This window comes from Notamacropus eugenii, chromosome 2 (genome assembly GCF_028372415.1).
Source record: "Notamacropus eugenii isolate mMacEug1 chromosome 2, mMacEug1.pri_v2, whole genome shotgun sequence".
NCBI lineage: Eukaryota > Metazoa > Chordata > Mammalia > Diprotodontia > Macropodidae > Notamacropus > Notamacropus eugenii.
The window spans coordinates 12745626-12767211 of record NC_092873.1 but is presented as its reverse complement, the minus strand read 5'-3'; the positions used below and the strand labels follow the sequence as shown (position 1 = coordinate 12767211).

The 21586-nt window shown below is 45.0% G+C and overlaps 1 protein-coding gene across 1 annotated transcript in view; it reads right to left on the bottom strand.

Moving 5' to 3' along the window:
• The window catches only part of CD5 (CD5 molecule), a 36966-nt gene that overhangs the window by 3853 nt on the left and 11527 nt on the right, over nt 1-21586 (bottom strand). The window contains exons 2-9 of the mRNA XM_072638794.1: nt 16008-16046; nt 14980-15246; nt 12489-12551; nt 10517-10852; nt 7100-7381; nt 5324-5449; nt 3707-3760; nt 3008-3127 (exon numbers count right to left, since the gene is read on the bottom strand). Coding sequence (XP_072494895.1) covers nt 3008-3127; nt 3707-3760; nt 5324-5449; nt 7100-7381; nt 10517-10852; nt 12489-12551; nt 14980-15246; nt 16008-16046 — 1287 coding nt within the window. The remainder of the gene's footprint in view (nt 1-3007; nt 3128-3706; nt 3761-5323; nt 5450-7099; nt 7382-10516; nt 10853-12488; nt 12552-14979; nt 15247-16007; nt 16047-21586) is intronic.

Sequence of the window (21586 nt, the reverse complement as noted above, 5' to 3'; positions counted from 1 at the left end):
AAACTGAGGCAAGCAGGGTTAAATGACTTGTCCAGGGTCCCACAGCTAGTAAGCATCTGAGGCTGGATTTGAACTAGAAAAAATGAATCTTTCTGATCTGATCAGGCTCAGCACTCACTGCGCTATGGTGCCACCTAGTGTCCATCTAACTTAGGTGTGGATTAAAAATTCTTTTTTTAGTGCAAGACAATGTGTTTTAGTAAAAGGGGACTTGGATTCCAGAGATCTGCATTCAAATTCTGGCTTTGCCACTTATTACCTATACCACTATGGGCAAAACATTTCCCACCTTGGGCCCTCAATTTCCTCATCTGGAAAATGGGGAGAATAATTTGTACCTCCCAAGGCTACTCTTAGAGAAACACTTAATTTTAAGGGACTTTTTCTTAGAAAGAGAACTTTTTGTCTTTTTCAATGAGGGCAGGGTAAAGTGCTATAGAGTTTCATTTTGTTTTTTGTTTGTTTTTACTTACCACACAATTTTTATTTTCAGACTGCCTCCCAAACCCATCACAATTTTGGGAATGTGAGATGAAGAGGGAAGGAAGGAGAGATCTAAATTCTGTTTTCCAGATGCTCAAATACCTAGAAATGGGCAGTGGTGGGGCAGAAAGATGATCTAGGGACAAGAAAAGATGAGAGCTGGAAGGGAGAAGCTAGAGGTGTTGTGGGCATCCAGTGAGTCCCCATTGTTCAATCCTGACTCAGACGCAACTTCCTCCCACTCCCATCACACCCCTGCCCACCCCAAGCATAAAATAGTCAATTTGCCAGGATTTTCTTGAACACTTTTATAGGGGATCTTGCTCTATAGTTTTCTTTCTCTGTATTATCCTTCCTTGGTTTAGACTTATCTTGCTTGGTGAGAGCTAGATTTGCTTCATAAAAGGACTTTTAGTAGTGCTTTCTTTCTCCATTTATTTTTGATTTGTATCTATATCTATTTATGCTCACTTTAAACTGCAATCTCACCCAACAAGCATTCATTAAGCACCTATTATATGCATGGAATTATTTTAGGAACTGGGGGTGAAAAGCAAAAGTTTTTAAAAATAGTCCTTTTCCCCAAGAAGATGGGGAAGGGGCAGCTACATCTCCATGTGCTAATTTGTGGAGGAGGGACAGAACACTAAAGGCTAAGGGGGTCGAGTGATGCATTGGAACTTCATGTGAAAGAAGTTAGGGTCTCTAAGAGGAGGAGGTGAAGAGGGCTGGCATTCCAGGAGTTACCTCACTGGCACATCAGAGATCTAAGAATTAGCGCCTTCAGGGCAGTAGAAGACCGTTCAGAAGCACTATTGAAAGCTAGAAGTCTTTAGTACAGTGGAAAGAGAGCTGGGCTTGGAGTCCGGTGATCTGAGTTCAAATGTGCACTTATTCCATGCCTGTCATTTAACCCCACCCCCACACCACCTTATCTGAAAAATGAAGGGGGTTGGACTGGGCAGCTTCTAACATCACTTCCAGCTCTGACTCTAGGGTCTGGGGTATGGACCTGTGATGGCCACCTGTTCAGGGTGTGATAGTCACAGAAAAGTGTGATCTAAAGATGCTCAGCTGAGCTCCTACCCCTGGGGCTTATGTGGCTAAGTAAAGGACCAGCCTGTCTGTCCCTCCTACAGCCCCTAAATGGTCCCCTCCTGATCTGGAAGACTCAAGATGCCTCCCTACAAGTCTGGAATGGGGCCCAGGAGACAGAGGTCAAAACCCCACTGGGCACTCAAAACCAGCCTGGGGTCTCAGGAGCAGCTGGGCCCCGATGTCCTGGTTAATGGTAATGCTTGTACTAATGGCCTCGGGATGCATTACCACATTCGAGTGGGGTTGTCTCTCTTGGGGTGCCCAGGCCTCTGTCTCCCAGGGGCTCCTAGATATCTATCTCCACCAAATGTTCTCCCTTGTGCTGGAAGAGGGCCAAGACCACATCAGGGTACAGTGTGTCAGACCAAGGCTGATCAGATCAGAGCTCAGAAGTCTCTGCTACAGGTTGGGATCAAATAGCCCACTAAATGTTCTCCAGTATAGTCGATGTCTGTGGAGGTGGGGGGAGGAGGTGATATATGCTCCCCTCCCCTCAGGGCCTTCTACTCTCAAGGTGTAGTGTAGAATGTGGGTAAGAAGACCCGAGTTCCAATCCTGCCCCTGAAACTGACTAGTTCTATGACTTTGGGCAAACCTCTTTACATTTCCCTTTCCCCATCTGCAACACGGACACTTGATAGATTCTAAGTTCCTGACCTGTTCTAGATCTGGAATCCTAAATAAGAGACCCAGTTTTATTCATTTAAAAACATTTTTTAAGAAACGCCAAATAAATGAGCCTTTCCATATGCAAAGTACAGCAGAAAAATAATTGCGCTTGAATTGTCAGTCTCTTCTATACAGCTTGTTTTTTGAGGAGATATTAAATTCTTGTCTTGCTGAGTGAAGCTGGGAACCTATTCGAAATCCCTCTCCTTTTACAGTGCATAATAAATCCAACATACTATTTTCCAAACTGACCTTCTTGTCTGATTTCTACTGATACTTGTGTTATTTACTTCTGTCCAAGAAAAAAAATGCTTCAATGCCTTTGAAAAAAAATTTTCCCTTGTTAAAAAAAATTTTGGTAACCCCATCAGGAGCTCTTCTGTTCTACCTCCCCCAAACTGAAAGGAAAACAAAACCCTTCTATCAGATACACAAAGCGAAATGAAACCTCTGTATTGGTGAAAGTCCAAGAGACATGGTTATAAATCCCACATCCAACCCTTGCTAGCTATGTGACCCTGGACAGGCTCCTTCACCCTCCTTCTCTGAGCCTCAGTTTCCTTATTTGCAAGCTGAGGGCATTAATGGTGAAAGGCAGACATGAGGGAATGACCTGCGGAGGTTTCAAGCCCTAGTGATCAGGCTTAAGACAATGTCTTCCCCTGGAATGGTTGGCCCAGCCAGGGATTTCTTGAAGGGATGATTCCATCCCTGGCTAGTCCTCTTCCCAGGAACTGGGAATCCTGCTTTCTCTTACCTGGATAAGCTGAGAGGCGGGAATGCCTGGGAGGCTGGCTGTATTCATTCTCCACGTTTGAGGCTCCAGGGTTCTCGACTTGGGACCGGATGGTCACAGTGTGGTTTCGGTGGAAAGACACTGAGGGAGCACAGAAAGCAGGTCAGAGGGTGGGCTCCACCCTTCCCTTCCTATCTGGGTTACACTGGGATTTATGGAAACCCTAATTCCTGCACCAGCTTTGGATGGAGCAAAGCAGTGGGGACCCAGGACTCTAGTCAGGAGGCAGGTTCTTAGTAAGCACTTAGTAGGTCCTTAGCAACTTTCACCAGCTGGGCCCTAGATCCAGAACTGACCTCAATCTCCACTGCTTCATGCTGGGGGTCTGTAGCTGAGGCCACAGCACAGGAGAGATAAGGGGCAGTGGTGACTCCTTGGTCTCTGAGGCCTCAAAAACTATAGGTCACTTAACCACGTGTCTAACCAGGAAACCTTCGACACCCCTTTTTCTGGGGGTGAGAAAACCTCTGCAGACCGCAGCGGCGGCAGCCACTGAAGGAATGGGGTAGATGGTAGGAGCAGCTTTCCTCCCCTCCCACTCCTCCTCCCATTTCTTCCCCTCCTCCTCTTCCTCCTCCCTCCCCTGCTCCATGGGAAGTCAATTCCAGGCTCTGGGTCCTTTCTTTGCAGGGATGCTGACCCTGAAGGGTCCCCCCTTACCATTCTGGTTCACTCCTGTTGGACCAATCCACTGACGCTGCTTCTTCTGACGGACTAAGCAACAGAGAGAGAAATAAGGGGTTAGGGCTTGGCAGCTGGGGAGCAGAGAGACCAGGCTGGAGCCCAGCGATCTGGCTTCCTCTCCTGGCCTTGCTGTGGGATACTCCCGCAGAAGAGCGTGGTCAGTGTGATCATGCCCTGTTCTCTGGGACAGAAATAAAGGCTGGCTCTGTAGTCGGAGAGTCTAGGTTCAAATGCTGACTCAGTGACCTTGGACAAGTCAATTTCTTTGCCTGCCTCAGTGTCCTTGTGTGTAAAATGAACTGTCTGATCTCTGAGGTTCCTTTCATCTCTAACATGGCTCCTACGATCCTATTTATAAGCAGCATCTCTGGGAGTTATCAGTGAATGGGACATCTCCCCTGCTGCCACCTCTCCCTGGGCTAGGGTACTCTACTCCCTGCCCCCCACCATGGCCTCAACCTCTCCTGTCTGCACAGCTCCTCCTCAGCATGTGATGTCAGATCCACAAGCCTGCCCACCCCAGAAAGAGCCCCCTAATTGCCCAGCACACCCTCTTCTTGCCTGCCTCGAGCTTCTCCCTACTAAGAAGGGATCTTTCCCAAGTCCTCATCTGCCCTTGTACTGGGAAGTGGCCCCCTACTACCTCTGGGACCAGATAGGAAATTCTCTGCTTGTCATCTAAAGCCCTTCACAGCCTTTACAATCTACACCCTTCTTGCTCTCCTTGGCCAAGAGGCGCTTTCTTCCTCCTCTGTGCCTTTTCCCTGGCTGGAGTGCCATCCCTGCCTCCCCCTCCTAGCTTCCCTGACTTCCTTCAAGTCTCAAACCCCACCTTCTCCCTCCCAGTGCCTTCTCTCTGGGACTGCCTCCCAAGGACTCTGCTCTGGACAGGCTGTGTCCTGGGTGATTGGCAGGTAGAGTTAGGGCTCGAACTCTGAAGGGCAGGGACTGACTTGTTCACTTTCTTTGGGGCCCTAGTACTTAAAACAGGGTCCAGCACACAATAGCTGCTAAATAAATGCTTATCAACTAATTGACCAGGAGTTCTTCTCAAGGACTGGATGCCTGTACAGCACAGGAGGCTTTTTTATAGAAAGGCAGCACCTGGTGGGGACTTGAGAGATCAGATCCACTCCTATCTTCTTACAGAGAAGGAAACTGAGGCCCAAAGAGAAATGCCTCACTGGAAGGGATCTTGGAGGTCTTTTAGTCCAGTCACATACACTGGACAGATGAGAAAACAGAAAGCCAGAAAAGGGCCATGATTTACCCAAGATTTCTGTCTCTTTCTGGCTTAGCTTCAATCTGTCTCTCTTTCTCCCTGTTTTTCTCTCATTCTCTCTCTCTTTCTCTCTCTCTCTCTCTCTCTCTCTCTCTCTCTCTCTCTCTCTCTCTCTCTCTCTCTCACACACACACACACACACACACACACACACACACACACACACACACACACACACCCCACTTACTGAACTTGCTAGCAGCTGGAGCCCAGAACAAAGAGTGAAAGACAGACAGAGGCAGGAGAATGGGAGATTGTTCCAGAGAGACAGGAGAAGGAAGCTGTGTGGGATTAGGGAATCTGCTCCTTACATTTCTTTTCTAGTTTCTTGTAGGCCACAGGCCCACATGTCACTAGAAGGATTGCCACCAGGATGAAGGTCAGAATGATGCTCATGACGGTTCCTGCCCCAGGGCCAGCTGGGTTTGGGTCCTGGCCTGAGAAAAGACAATGGTGTTAGTGTTGAAGCTTGATCCCTTGGAGTAGAGTTCTAACTAGGAAGGGTCAAAGGGGTCTTTGTCTTAGGGAGCTGAAATTTAGAGGACATTCTACATTTGTACTCCTCTGGTAGAGAGAATAGTTGAGTTTAGGACTTGGCATTAGTAATTTGTTAAAACGAGAAAGTACCAGATGAAGACATTTCATCCTCTTCAGAAGCTGTGCCTGAAGCTGTCCCCCCAGCTTCCTCTCCTGGGGGCAGGGGTTATTTCTGTAGTTGTCCCTGTCCATGGGAACTGACATCTGGGGGGGGGGGGATGGTGCCCTGGGATCTCCTCTCATGAGATCCTGTGTCCTGAGGTCTGAGATCCTCTCCTGAGACCTCATCTTTCATCCCCACTATTTGTCCCAGGAGAAATTTGTCCTCTCTGCTCCTAAGACACCAGCAGTAAGACGTCATCAAATCCAGTGACTTCTCATTCCCTCACACTGGTTGGGGGGTTCCCAAGAGAATCTGCTGGAGTTTCTGACACTCCATAACTCACAAGTGCAACGTAAAGGGTATCTATCATGTCTACATCAACTCATTACAAACAAACAATTATTTAATACATTCTAGGTGTATGTCTATTATCTGTTGTTTGTCTCTCCCTCATATATCTGCTCCCCATCTTTTGAGGGAGATTTTAATCTGTTTGCCTACCACTCACCAATTATTTATACTTGTAAAGAGTGTTTATAGTTTTGTTTATATAAGTCCTGAATATGTCTTGGCTGGTTAACGCTCAAATATTTTCATGTATTTTTAGTTATACTGAATGTAATTTCTCCTCCTATCTTCATCCTGTTTTTATTTTTATTAAAATAAAGAAAGGCTTATGATTTCCTTAAGTTTATTATTTTATTCTGCTACTTTACTAAAGGTATTGTTTCAATTCATTTTCTATTGAATCTTTAGGGGTTCTCTAACTCAACTACTGTGATATCTTTAAATAGAAAGATAATTTATTCTCTGCTTTGCCTATAGTTATTCCCCTAATTCTTTTTTTGTTTTATTGAGGTAGCAAATGTTTCTAACACTGTATCAAATAGTGTTCAGACAATGGACATCCTTGATTTACCCCTGATTTTATTGGAAAAGCTTCTAGTATTTGTTCATTACAAATGATGCTGGTTCTTGCTTTTAGGTACTTTTACTTCCAATAAGGAAAGATTCTTTGATTGTGCTTTTTAGTGTTGTTGGCTTTTTTTTAAGTTTAAATGACTTCTGTATTTTGTTGAAGACTTTTTCTGATTCAATTGATATAATTCTTTTCATTCTTTGACATTTATCTTTCTATCCGTCAAATTCTTATTTATTATCTATTCATGAACTCTTGCTGCCTTGGCATATGATCTGCCCTAAAGGTACCAGTCTCTTTAACTGGATGCTCTTTAAGAACTAGAATTGTTTCATTTGTTTTTTGTCTGTGTCCCCAGAGTCTAGCACAGAGCCTGGCATGTAGGATGCACTAAATCCTTGTTGACTTTCTTGTTGGCAACTGGTTGCCTCAGTCCCCCTGTCTTGAATAACTACCCTCTCCCCCTTTCTCCAAAAGAAGGACCAGAGAAGGCACAACTCTCTGGGAATGGTTGGTTCCCCAGCTTACACTCAATCATTGTGGTTTTACAGGCTGGGTCTCCTACACCAAATTTGTAGCAACGGGAGAGGTTCCTATCTGAGCAGAAGAACATGCTGGATGTGGCCGAGGGTGATTTTTGAGATGCTTCCTCTTCAGAGATTAGGCTCCCACAATGCTGCTCATGGCACACCTCTTCCCAGTTTTTTTTTCCACACAAGGCTTTCCATTGACCCTCAACGTACACCTCCACAATGCCCTTGCAGGGACTGCTTCCACCCTTCAGTCTGCTTTTCACCTTTGGCTGGAAATCTGAAATGAGGAGAGTTGGGGAGAAGAGAAAGTGAAAGAAGAATCATGACTGGATGACTGTCTTCTGGCAAGGGGTAGTCTGGAGCCCCAGTCCTATGCCATCCAGCCCAGTCCCTGTCCCCCAAACCCATTCTGCCACACCCCAGCTCAGTTTGCTCATCGCATGTTAAGGAGATGGAAACTTCACAAAGACGAAGTCCACCTCCCTGCCCTGTGCAGTTCCCCCCACCCCACTTCCCCCAGTGATGAGGTATATGTGTCTGATTAGCTTCCTTCCACAGGTCTACAGCCTCTGAGGTACCTTCTACCTCTAGATCTGGTTTCCCAGGGTTCTCATTCTCTCTCTCTCTCTCTCTCTCTCTCTCTCTCTCTCTCTCTCTCTCTCTCTCTCTCTCTCTCTGTCTGTCTCTTTTTCCTCCCCACCCTCTCTCTGAGGCAATTAGGGTTAAATGACTTGCCCAGGGTCACACAACTAATAAGTGTCTGAGCCTGGATTTGAACTCAGGTCCTTCTGACTCTGCCCTAGGGTTCTTTCTCAATTAGCATGTCCTCCTGTCAGTCCTCCTCTATCCTAGTATCTTTTTCTATCTGTCCTCCACTTCAGCATCTCCACTACAAAGGAGAGATCACTGGCTCTGGAGTCAGTGGGACTGAGGGCACACATTTACTGCTTCTGTGACCACCATCTTGCCAGTGCTCAGTTTCCTTTCCTGCATTGACAGTGTGCATATTATGCTGATATTAAAAGGACCAACAGCTCATACCTTATCTACCAAGATAAGCTCTAAATGGGGACTTGATTTAGATATAAAGGGTCACATGTAAACAGATTAGAGAAACATGGAAAAACTACCTCTCAGATCTATGGGTAAGAGGAAAGTTCTGGACCAAACAAGGAACAGAGTTTTATCATAGAAGATAAAATGGAGAAATTTGATTCCATAAAATGACAAGTTTTTGTGCAAATAAATCTAAAATGAAAAGGGAAACAATTTTAACTGGGGAAAATTTTTTTTCTGATAATGGTATCATTTCCAAAATATATAAGGAACTAGTATGAATTTATAAGAAAAAGAGCCATTTTCCAATTGATAAATAAACTTGAACAAAGAAGATATCCAGGCATATGAAAAAATTCTCCACTACTAATTCAAGAAATGCAGATTAAAGCAATTCTAACTCATTCCCATCTGAGTGGGAAAGATGACAAAAAAAGGAAAATAAGAAATGATGGAGGGGTTGTGGCAAAACAGGCACATTAATACACCTTTGGTGGACCTATGAATGGGTATAACCATTCTGGAAAACAATGTGGAATTATACACAAAAAGTTGTTAAACAGCGCCATGCCCTTTGATCCAGCTATACTACTATTAGGCTTGTACCCAAGAGAAATCAAAGAAAGAGGAAAAATTCCTCTTTGCATAAATGTACATAGTTATAGCCTGGGTGTGTGAGTGTGTGTGTGTGTGTGTGTGTGTGTGTGTGTGTGTGTATGTGGGGTCAAAAATACTGAAAATTAAGAGGATGCCCATTAACTGAGCTCAATAAATAACTGAGCTCAATGGCTCAATAAATTGTGAAATATGGGAGGAAGTATGATTGTGCCATAAGAAAAGAGAAAATAGGTGATTTCAAAGAGACAAGAAAGACTTCTTTGAACTGATAACAGAGTGAAGTGAGAAGAACCAGAAAGACAATTTGTATTATAACATCAATATTATAAAAATGAATAATTTTGAGGATCTTTATAAACTGAGGAATACTGAAATGAGCAGAACTAGGAGAAGAAGACATATGATGACAATAACACTGTAAAGGCGAACAACTTTGAAAGCTGTGAGAACTGCGATCAATCCAACACTCATCCATGACTCCAGAGGACCATTGATGAAGCACGCCACCATTACATAGACCTGAGAGATTTAGGGTGTGGAATAAGACATATATATACGAATATATATATTTGTGTATAGACACTAGGAAAATTTGTTTTGTTTGACTATGAATATTTGTTTTTAAAGATTTAAAAAAATTTTAAATTTAAATTTAAAAAAATTTTTATTTTCATTTCCAAATTCTCTTTATCATCTTCATCTGTTTTGCTCTCTTTAGCTTCTTTATCCCCTCCCCCACTTATTCAGAAAGCAACAAATATGATGCCTATTATATATGAATTTGACTATGCATGTTTGTTACAAGCAATTTTCTTTTTTCTTTTCTTTTTTTTTTAATGCACTAGGCGGTGGGAGAGAAAATAAATATCCGTTAGCTTAAAAAAAACAATTAAAATAGAGAAATGGGTGTGCCGCAGAGATGAAATGTTACATTCACTTTCGGATGAGGTCCCTGCTTGTTAGTTTTACTTTGGTATAAGAGACTTCTAAGAAAGTGAGAATAAATGTTTATAATGTAAAAATGAAATACATCAATAAAACAGAAAGTGTAGACATAGAAGATGAGGAGATTGGATTCAATGATCTCTGAGGTCCCCTCCCAGCTCTCACCCTATGTTCCTGTGAGCCAAAGCATCAGAGACAGACTTGGAACCCAGGTCCTCAGACTCCCTATTTGACACTCCTTCCACACGCCCATGCATTCTGGAGTCATGAAACACTGAAATGAGTTCCGGACTATAGGGTGGTCTAGGCTGCTCTCCTTGGGCTCTGGACAAACTGTCCTACTTTTGGCCCCAGGGGCCCAGCTTGCTCTCCTGCGTCTGAACTTTTATTCCTGCCGTTCCCCACTTGGAATATCCTCCCTCTCACTCTTTGCCTGGTGCCTGTTTAGCTTTTAACTCAATTTAGTCATTCCCTCATTCTCATCCCACCCAGCCCCAAACCTTCCTGATCGTGAAGATTTTCCCTCTTAGATTTCATGTGGCATCTGGTTTGCTTCTCTTGAGCATCGTGTAATATCGTGATAATTCTCTATTTTGGTTCTTAGCTCCTTGCTAGGCTATCAGCTCCTATACTTTCTTTTTGCTCTGGGCTCTGCATATAGTAGATGCTTAATAATGACTGAATAAATGAAAGAACTTTAGAGCTGGAAGGAACCTCAGAGAGCCTCCAAGTCCAATGCATTCATTTTGCTGAAGAGGACGTGGCGGGGAGGGGTGGGGGGGAGGCCACTCACCAGAGCAGATGATGGAAATGGTTTGGTTTACCAAACAGCTCTTCCTCTTCGTGAAGACCTTGTCTACAGAGGCTGCCTGAGGATCCTTGACCTCCCAGAGGATTGGCAAGGGTTTGAGTCCCTCGGGATTCCCTGAGTCTGTCTTCTCTGCTTTTGCATCCAGATGCTCCAGGAAGGTGCCACAGTTCAGGACCTGGCAGATCCGGTCACCCAGAGGTTTGGTCCAAGTTTTCTTGTCGTAACATATGCTCCCCCCTATAGTGCCCCTGTAGAACTCAACCACACCTGCACAGCGGAGTCTCTCCTTCCCCTCCACCATCAGGAACCTTGGAGGGCCTGGGAGGAAAATGAGAGAGGAACATGGCAAAGGGGAGAGATGAACCAGAGGAAGGGGCAGAAATGTCCTTTCTTAGGTTGAGAAAGGATAGGGAGATTGGGGAGTCCATCTCCAAGATGGGTCAACCAAGGATGGGAGATGGAATTTAGTGGCAGGTTCTGGACTGGGATCCTGAGGCTTGAGCTATGAGGACCTAATGATGAACTGATGGAACCTCTGATCCCATCTTTCCCTGATGGATGCCAATCATTCTGTATTGCCTCGATTTATTTACCTTTTCTCCCTCTACCACTGATCATCAATGATCTCTGCTCTGTCTGTCCCCCTCCCCCACTCTTCTAAGGCACTTTCTGGCTGCCCAGTCAATGTGGAGCAGAGTACTATTGGGAGAGGAGAGGGGTACCCAAATAGGTCAATGCTCCAGGGAGCTGAAGTCAGAGTGGGTGGACCAACATCTGATGGTTTTTCAGTAGACTAGAAGCAACAGTTTAGCTCCTACTTGGCAAGAGCAGTTCCTTAAAATAGGAAGCTACTAGATGGGGAAACTGAGGTGAGAGTACCACCCTCACTCCCCATAACACAAAGAGAAGCCTTTAGGCAATGTTCTGGGGTCTTGGCTTCCTTTTCCTTTTCCTCCACAACCGAATATGACTTGTAGTTCTTCTGCTGTGTCTCATGGGGGTGAAGACTCTGCATGCCCTGATTCTCTAGAAGAGCAGAAGCTCAAAGGTCCCCAGAATATGGTGCCTTTCTAGAAGGACCTCCACCAATGTTGAAGGAGGACCAAAATAAACCCCTCCCCATACTTGCTTACAACAGCAAAGGTGGAAGTGGGTGGTGCCCAGGATGGATGAGTCATGGGACCTTAAAAGGGGAGACCTTAGAGGCCGCCTAGTCCAAACTGCTCATTTCACAAATGAGGAAGCTGAGATACCAAGAAGGTAGGGGACTTATCAAAGGTCACAGCCATTGGATGGCAGACATGGGAATCATGCCTCATTCTCCTTGCCTTTTCAGCTGTCCATCAAAGAATGCAAGCACCCACCGACCCCATCCAGAATTCGAACAGGACCTTTGCAATCTAAGGCACTGTACTTCTGTCTCCCATTTGAACTTGACAAATTTTCTGGTTCTATGTGTTGTAGGGGAAACAGAGACTCAGGGGCTGGAGGCACTTGCCCAGTCACAAAGCTGAATTCAGGGGCATTGCCCAGATTCCAACCCATTCTTGCTACTCTTAAGTCCAATGCTCGTGCATATGCTTTCTTTTTTTTTTCTCTGTTTCTTCTCTCTCTCTCTCTCTCTCTCTCTCTCTCTCTCTCTCTCTCTCTCTCTCTCTCTCTCTCTTTCTCTTTCTCTGTAATTTGGGTCAAGTCACTTGCCCAGGGTCACACAGTTAGTAAGTGTCTAAGGCTGGATTTGAACTCAGGTCTTCCTGACTCTATCCATTGTACTACCTATCTACCCCCATCCTCCATCCCCTTTCAATGAGATGCCAATGCAGCTATCTGAAATAGGAGTAGGGACATTACTGCCCGGTGGTCTGGGAGAAGCCTAGGAGCAGGTCACCTTCTAGGAACTCTCATTCTACCCTGGGGACCTGGCTGGCTTGGTGGAGGCCTGGAGTGCTCTTACCAGTGGGTTTGGGCGAGGTCACAGTGGGCCGAGGGGTGGGCGGAGGTGCTTTGGTAGCTGCTTCTGAAAGGAGAGGATGTTTTAGATGAGTAACAGGATGAAGCAAGACCTTGGCCCCAGGCCTGATGGCACAGAGACTCAGAGACAGTGGGCAGGGAGGCCCCTAGAAAGTGTTTGGGGACAGGTAGAGCCCAGGAAAGGCCAGGCTTCCTCTGCCTACACATGCTCAGCTCACAGTCCTTCACCCTATTGTCAGAGGAAGTGAAGATGATGGACAAAAAGACCCTTTCCCCTCCCTCACTCTGCAGACCCTTGTTCTGGGAGGATGGTTCTCATAGGCCCTGGGGCCAGATTTCACCTGAGGAGGAGGACCCCATCCTAAGCCCTTGGTCCTGGACCTTGAGGGCTGTATTAGGGAAGTAGACACTTCTGACAGGCCCCCACTAGGTTGGGATGACTTCCTAGACAAACTTTATAATTTACTATATATTCCTTACTTTCTTATACAATGCAAGTCTAGCCAAACTAGCCTTTTGCTGGCCACACATCTCCCACCTCCAAGCCTTTGCATGCAATGTTTCCAGTGCCTGGGAAGAACTCTTTCATTACCTCCAAGTCTTAGATTCCCTAGTTTCCTACAAAGTTTAGCTCAAGGGTTGCATGAAGCCTTCTTTGATTTGTCTCCAGCCCTGGGTGCTAGTAGTGTCCCCCTAAGTTTTTTCTTATATATATATTCTGTGTTTATTTTACATGTACTGATGAATGTGCATATTGCCTCACCCAAAAGGAGACAAGCTTTTTGAAGTCAGACCATTTACTCTTTGTATCCCCAGTGCCTAGAATGGTGTCTGTACATAGTAGGTGCTTAATAAATGCTTGATTAGATGATAATCTACTCAAATAATTTCAGAGGGAGATTCCTAATATTTGGAAGGACCTAGAACAAAGGATTTAAGAATCTAGACATGATCAGGTTGAGGAAAAGGAGCTTTGGGGCTGGGATTGGATTTCTTTTCCAAGGATTAACCTGGCCAGATTTGGAGAGATGCACTGCCAGGTTCACCACAGGGTAAGGAAGATTACAAGCACACAAAGCTCAAGCCTTTCATGGGTTGTGAGCTGTGCTGCTGCCGCTGCTGCCATTACTACTAATTTTACTACGATTGATTACTATTGCTATTACGGTTGCTATGACAACTACTGCTACTGCTGCTGGCTTGAATTTAAACGATGCTTTAAAGTTGGCAAAGCATTTTCTATACCTTATCTCATTTGGTCTTAACAAAAACAGTGGGAGGTAGGTGTACAACAACTGTCTCACAAGTGTTGGAGGCAGGATTCAAACTCAGGTTTTGGCGCTCTACTTACTAAGACACCTAGCTGTCTGTTGGTCCAAGCTGGACTCAAAAAAATAATACTAAGTCACTTCACATACATTTTTGAAATGCTTTTTCTCGTGGCACATCTATGAGGAGGGAGGGTAGGGATTCCTGTCTTCATTTTAAAGATGAGGAAACAGGTTCAGAGAGGTTAGTCGACTTTCCCAAAGTCATATAGCCAACAAATACTAAATGTCACAGTAGATAAGCTCTGAAAGAACTAGAGTTTGACACCCATCTCAGACATGTATTAGCTGTGTGGACCTGGGCAAGTCACTTCACCCTGTTTGCCTCAGTTTTCTCATCTGTAAAATGAGCTGCTGAAGGAAATGACAAACCACTCTAGTGTCTTTGCCAAAAAACCCCAAATGAGGTCAAGAAGAGTCAGATACACATTGTACACAGTAACAACAATGTTGTGTGATGGCCAATTTTGATAGACTTGGCTTTTCTCAGCAACACAAAGATAGCTCCAAAAGACTTCTGGTGGAAAATGCTGCCCACATCCAGAGAAAGAACCATGGAGTCAGAATGCAGATCAAAGTATACTATTTTCTCTCTCAATTTTTTTCTTCTTTTTCATGGTTTTCCCCCTTAGTTCTAATTTTTTACAACATGACTAACATGGAAATATGTTTGATGTGATTGTACATGTATGGCCTGTATCAGATTGCACACTGTCTTGGGAAGGAGGAAGGGAAAGGTAGGGGAGGAAATTTAAAAGTCAAAATCTTATATAAGTGAATGTTGAAAACTAAAAATAAATAAACACACTTTTTTTTTTTAAAGTCAGATATGACTGAAAATGATCAAACAACAAATTCAAAGGCAAAGTCAAGACTTGGGCCCAGGTCTTCCAACCTCACCCTAATCCCTTGGATACCAAAGTCCTGAGGTGGTAGTGGGCAAGAGTGGTCTGCAGGGATCTTTCAGCCTTGGGGTTCCCTGCCTCCATTTCCCACAATGTTTCCAGCAGAGGGTTAGGGCTGGCTTGGCTAGGGATTCCTCTTGCCTACAGGTTGGACGAGCTGGTCACTCTTACTTTTGGAAGACTGTGATTCTCTCCCCTGGAAGGGCTCGGGAAACACTGGGGCCAGGTCTCAGGGACTCACCTTGGCAGACCACAAGCAGCTCTGGAGAGGAGTTGTTTGCATTCTTGTTGGAAACCAAAGCATTGTGGAAAGAGCAGGACAGTTTTTTGTCTGTTCCGAAGTGTTCAGAGATGGATCCAGTCTTCTCAGTCCTCAAGCCCAACATGCTGGACAGCCCCGTCAGATCCTGTCTACGCCGGTTCTCCAGACACAAAGCACTCTTTGTATTATTGACCTTGACCTCCAACTTTATCTGACATGGGGAGCTGGAGACATCTCTGGGGGACCCTACAGAGGAGCCAAAGAGGGTAGAAGGTCAGACCTGGAGAACATTGCTAATTCTGAAGATGAGCGGATTGGCATAGATGCCCTGAAAGGTCCCTAAGCTGTTCTTTATAGGAAACTGGGCTGGCTGCTTCTTTTCTGTGTCCCTAAATCCTAAGAAGTTTTAAATAATAGACAAATATGTCTCTTTAGAACAGGCCTGTGAAGTGAGAGGGACAGATGTTCTCAGCCCTATCGCACAAATGAGGAGCTCAAGAGGTCCAGAGATGGGGGGACTCTTGTCCAATCTCCCACAGCTGAGAAATGCCAGAGCCAGGCACTAGGAGCATCCTGGGATTTTAGAGTTGGAGATCCTCTGGTCCAGGCCTCTCATTTTACAGGTAAGAAAACTGAGACCCAGAGAGGGGAAGCCCTGCAGTTGGAACACTGGGGTTTTTCTAGTGCACTGTATAGAAACATCCCATGGAGGGGTGGTGGAAATGATTGTATCCCATCTTCCATGCAGTGTGAATGTGTGAGTGCAGTTATGAGACTTTTGTATGATAAGTTGATGTGTGTGTATGTGTGTGTGTGCAGGAGCACACACTCATGAGTATGAACATGTACACAGACCAGAGCTTCTATAGGTCTCAAAAGTATGGGTGTAGACGTGGGTGACATTGTATAGTTTCCGTACAGTGGGTGGATATATCTCTATAGGACCACTCCCAAATTTCCTTTTGAGAATTAAATTTTTCAAGACTACAAATCCCCATGTTACTCACCTGAGGGGAGATGCTGGGGTCCTCCATGACCAGAAGAGACTGCAGAGAAGAGACCGGAGCCAGGAAGAGGGAGCAAAGAGGCAGAAACAAATTTAGTGAAATCACAACCACCAGAAAACCCTGTCCCAAACATTTCCTGATGTCCCAAAGGACAATGAGCAGTTTCAGGAGACAGTGAGCTCCTTGTCACTCTCTCCAAGTGGAGTGTGGATAATTTTGGAGAGGAGATCATATGGTCCAGGCTTCTCACTTTACAGATGGAGAAACTGGGACTCAGCAGGGGATGGAACTTGGTACTGGAAGTATTGGAAGAGTCTGGGATTCCATGACAAAGGACCACAGGTGAGGTACTTCTGAATAGAATATACGCCCATTTAGGGCAGAGATGGTTCCACTTTTGTCTTTGTACCTCTAGCACCTAGAACAATGCCTGACACATAGTAGGTTCTTAATTACCCTTATCTATAGGACCCCAACTCTAGAGCTAGAAGAGACTTCGAAAGTCTCGAATCCCATCCCTTGTTCCACAGGCCCAAGACTGAGTTGACTGGATTCGAGCCTCTGCCACCCCCAGGCCCCGGGCCTTTAGTCCAAAGGATGCCTGACTCCCACTGGACCTCTTCCTCTAAACATTTCTTTCCTAGTCCCCAGAGGCAAATCAAAGCCATCTGTATCTTCCATCCTTGCACGATTCCAGAGTCTTCAGGGAAAGAGCTGTTACCCATCCATAAGAGTCAGGGGAATGCTCACTGTGATGGGCACAGTCAGTCTTACAAGTACATGGGGTGTGTGTGTGTGTGTGTGTGTGTGTGTGTGTGTGTGTGTGTGTGTGTGTGTGAGAGAGAGAGAGAGAGAGAGAGAGAGAGAGAGAGAGAGAGAGAGAGAGAGAGAGAGAGAGAGAGAGAGAGAGAAAAGGAGGAGGAAGAGGAAGAGGAAGAGAGAGAGATGGGGGGCAAATTTGAAGGCCCTTGCTTGCTGCCCCCAGACATTTTCCTGACCACCCAAAATTCTGCCATTAGAGATTCATTTCTTTCTATTTCCAGTGGCTCCCAGCTGTCCCCTTAGCGACAGGGAATGCTGTCATACCTGATTGCTTTCTGAAATGAATATGATCATCCAGAAGACCTCATGGCACGAGTGGACAGAGCATTGGTTCTCAAATCAAAGGACCTGAGTTCAGATTCCCTTCTCTGACATGGCCTTCATAACCTTGGGAAAGTCACTTAACTTCCACCTCTAGATTCCTGCCTCCAATTCTCCATGCCTGAGATTCACTCCCTCTCTCTTCTGCCTCTTACCATCCGTAGGCTTTTAAAGCTCAGATTCAGCTCAAAAAGTCTTTCTTCATCCTTCCCTTCCCCCAATCCTGATTCATGTTTTTTCCCTCCCAATTACCTGTGGTGTCAGTTTAACTCTTCCAGGCCTCAGTTTCCTCATCTATAAAATGAGGGAGTCAGACTAGTTGACCTCTGACTCCTCTGGCTCTAAGATGGGAGGAGGTATAAGCAGGGACTGGGCCACTGCCACCTTTGCTCTGACTCTTGCCCATAGAAACCTGGACCCCTGGACTTCCCACACACTGGAAGCACTCTGCCCTTCTGGGCCTCTCCTCCATTTGGTTGGCTCCTCTCAGAACCTCCCTTTTGAGAAGGATGCCCTGGTCAACATGGCTTCATGTCTGACTCTGACAGATTCTCCTTACCATGTCATCGTGGGGCCCACAGAGGTGGGCATTGAGACAACAATGGGGCCCAACCCAGTGGGCTGAGTATCTGTCCTCCTGATGGAGGAGCTGACACTGAAGGTAACTGTAAGGAACCCAGGCAGGCCACCTGTCACCTTAAGCTTCTGCTTTCTTGTTGGAAAATGGGCATAATACCAGCCCCTCCCTGTCGGGCAAGAGGTGTAGTCAGGGTATGGGCACCAATGCCTCTCTGCCTAGCTCTTTGCAGACTTGGAAGCACCTGGGACATGGGCACTGACCCATGGGGAGCATAAAGCCCTTTCTTCCTTCCCCATAACAGCCTCGGTTAATCCTCTTAATAAGCCAGAGCTGTCTTTCTTCTCTTTTTACATCTGAGGACTCTGGAGCCAGTCAAGCTGACCAAAAATATCAGCTAGAGTCTGTCTAACAGAGATCAAGTCCCTAGCCCGAAATGGAGCTCCAGCTCTCCTGGTTCTTCTGAAAGCAGTCTGCCTGAGCCAGAGGGCCTGGGTGTGAATCCTGGTTCTTGTGTGATCCAGGACAGATCACTTAACCTCCCTGGGCTCAGTTTCTTTGTCTCTAAGTTGAGGGGAGAGGCTGGATCAAAGGTTCTGTCTAGCCCTTCTGCTGTAATCCTAGTATTATATTACAATTAATCTTAATATTGTAACAATGGGATGTCTAAGGTTGCTCCTCTAGTTGGTAGAATAAGGATGTCTCGCCATTACGGCTGGATCTTGGGGCGGGGGTCCATCTTTCAGTCACCCTTGGATCTCAGAATTTAAAGCTGGCAGAGCAGACACTGGCTCTATCCACCTCAGTGTAGTGGGAGACTTGGTGTAGTTTTAGAAGGAGCCTCCCACTGGGGCTCAATGAACCTCGGCCGTACCTCTAGCCCCGCCACTGACTTCGTAATCCTGGGCACTGCTTGACCTTACTATAGGGTTTAGAGCTGGAGTCCAGCCAACAACCAAGTGTCAGAGTCAGAGCTCAACCCTAGGGCTCTTTCTACTGCACTCTATATAAAATTCTTCGGGAGCCTAATTACTCACAGGATAGTGAGATAAAATGGCGAATAGAAGGTTTCAAGGTTTCGCAATAAACATGTGAGATGCCGTAAATATCAAAGATAGGAAGACTCCAAATTTTCCCAGCTAGCCTGAAACCAAGATCTTCTGGATTTCAGTCTAAGATTCGTCCTGCCTAAGCTCCCGCCATTGATTTTTGGTGTTGTTCAGCCGAATCTGGCTCTTCATGACCCCATGGACCATTCTATCCATAGTTTTCTTAGCAAGCTACTGGAGAGGTTTGACATTTCCTTCTCCATGTCTCTATTGATTAGTCAAAAAGTATTTATCAAGGACATTGTGCAGGCCTTGTACTGATCACTACAGTCAAACTGGGACTTGGGGAAGACCTTAGCTCTCAGAAATGTCAAGGCCTCCCACTACATCCTGGGCCATATCCAGTCATCCTGATCTGTATCTAGCTACTGGACCCAGATGGCTCAGGAGGAAAGAGTAAGGCTAGTAACTTTGCACAGCCCTGCCTCACTTAAATCCAATTCACTTGCAAGTCACAGCATCACTTCCCTGATGTCATGGGCCTCTTCTAGAATGAAGGACAAACAAGTATTCTCAGCCCTTAGTATGTAGTGTTTAATAAATGTTTGTTGACTTGACTTTTGACCTTGCTGGACCCACTGCTTCTTATCATCTGTGTGACCTTGGAAAACGCATTTCTTGAGCCTCAGTTTTCTCCCCTGTAGAATGGTGGTTAACTAGGCTACAAGAGACTCAGATACCACCAGTTCAAACTTTTCCTTTTGTTGCAGATTAACCAAAGCCCGAGTCAGATAGTGACTAAATTAAATTAAGTGCCTACTATGTGCCTAGCTCAGATCTCCAGGCCCCTAAGAATACAAACACAAAATGGGGAGATCATAGTTGGAGTTGGAAGGGGCCATAGAGGTCCTTTCTTCTGGCCTCCTCATTGAACTCATGGATAAACCAAGACCCAGAGAGGATCAGTTGCCCAGGGTTTCATAGAACCAGGATTTGAACCCAGGTCTCCTAATGTCAAATCCAGTGCTCTCACCCTCATACCCTACCTGCCCAATCTATCTTTAATTTTTTTTGTCAACTTTTAAAATTCTCAGACTTGGAAGGAACCTCAGAGCTCTCATGACCCAACTCGTATCTTTGTCTTGACAACATCCCTACCCAGATGCCATCTGGCTTCTCTTGAAGAACTCTGATGCTGGGGAGTTCACTACCTCCCAAAGAAGCACCTACCTCCCAGGGTGGTTAGCATAATACCCCATACATAGTATGTGCTTAATCAATATTGATTGATGAACGTTGTGAGAAAAGTGCTTTGTAAAATCCAAAGCTGGAGAAATTGGAGCTATGATACCTCACCAGTTGGATAACCTCAAGCAAGTCATGTCCTCTCTCTAGGCCTTATAATGTTTCACTTCTAAAATGATGGGATGGGACTATGTGATCTCTGACATTCTGTCCATCTCAAAATCCAGTGTCAGGCCTCCTGTGACCCCATGGGTCTCCAAGCCCCAGCTTGTGGCAAAGACAGCCCTGATGATAGCCTCAGCTTAGCTACAGGCATAAGAAGTTTGCACCAAGTTAGGAAGAATCTAACCAGTGGCCAGAGCAGAAGTAAGACCTTCCTCAGCCCCGGCTCCCATTGAGGCCCCTCCCCACCATATACCAGACCCAATCTGGGGGTATATATCTTGGCAGTGACTTCTAACTCCAGGTCCCCTTTTAAGAGCTCTGAGCTGATTGTCTGACAGACAATTTCTCGGATAACGTTCTCATATCTCAAAGACAGAACTTTGTTGAATCTATAAGAATATGAATCATTCCCCAACTGATAAATGGTGATGGGGTAGGAACAGACAGTTTTTGGATGAAGAAATCACTGCTGTATATATTGATATGAAAAATGCTTTAAATCATTATTAATTGGAGAAATACAAATTAAAACAGCTTTAAGGTACCATCTCACACCTATTAGATTGGCTAAAATAATAGAAAGGGGTAATGACAAATGCTGGAGGGGACGTGGAAAACTTGGGACATTAATTCACTGTTGGTAGGCTGTGAACTGATGCAACCATTTTGGAAAACAATGTGGGATGATGCCCAGCGAGTTCTAAGACTGGGTGTGATCTGTGGCCCAGCAACGCCACTATTAGGTCTGCTTCCCAAGGTGATCAGAGGAAAAGGAAAAGAACCTATAATATTTTTATTTATGTTCTATCATATTTATAGCATCTCTCTTTGTTGTGGAAATGAACTGGAAATCAAGTTGGATACCCATCAATTGGGAAGTGGCTGAATAAGTTGCAGCACATGATTGTGATAGAATAATACTGTGCTGTAAGAAATGATGAGCTGGTTGGTTTTAGAAAAACGTGGAAAGACTTGCAGGAAATCATGAGTGAAGTGAGGAGAAACAAGAGAACACCCTGTACAGTAACAACAATATCGTTAGAAGAATAATTCTGGACAACCAAGTTATTAGGGGTATCATTAATATTTATATCAACTACAAAGGACCTATGAAGAAAAATGCTATCCACCTCCAGAGAAAGAATTGATAAATGGGAGAATACATAGTATAGTTTTACATAAATACATATACACATACGTACTTATTTGTATATATGTATATTTGTGTGTATGTGTGTGTGTAATGGTGGCATTCTCTAGTGTGAGTTAGGGAGGGAGAGAGATAGTTTGGAACTTAAAATGTAACACAAAATAAATTAAATTTTAAAATAAAATAAATTAAAAAAAAAAAGTAGCTCAAGGCCCAAGAAGCAAGTCCCATCATCTTCTAATTCTCAGGC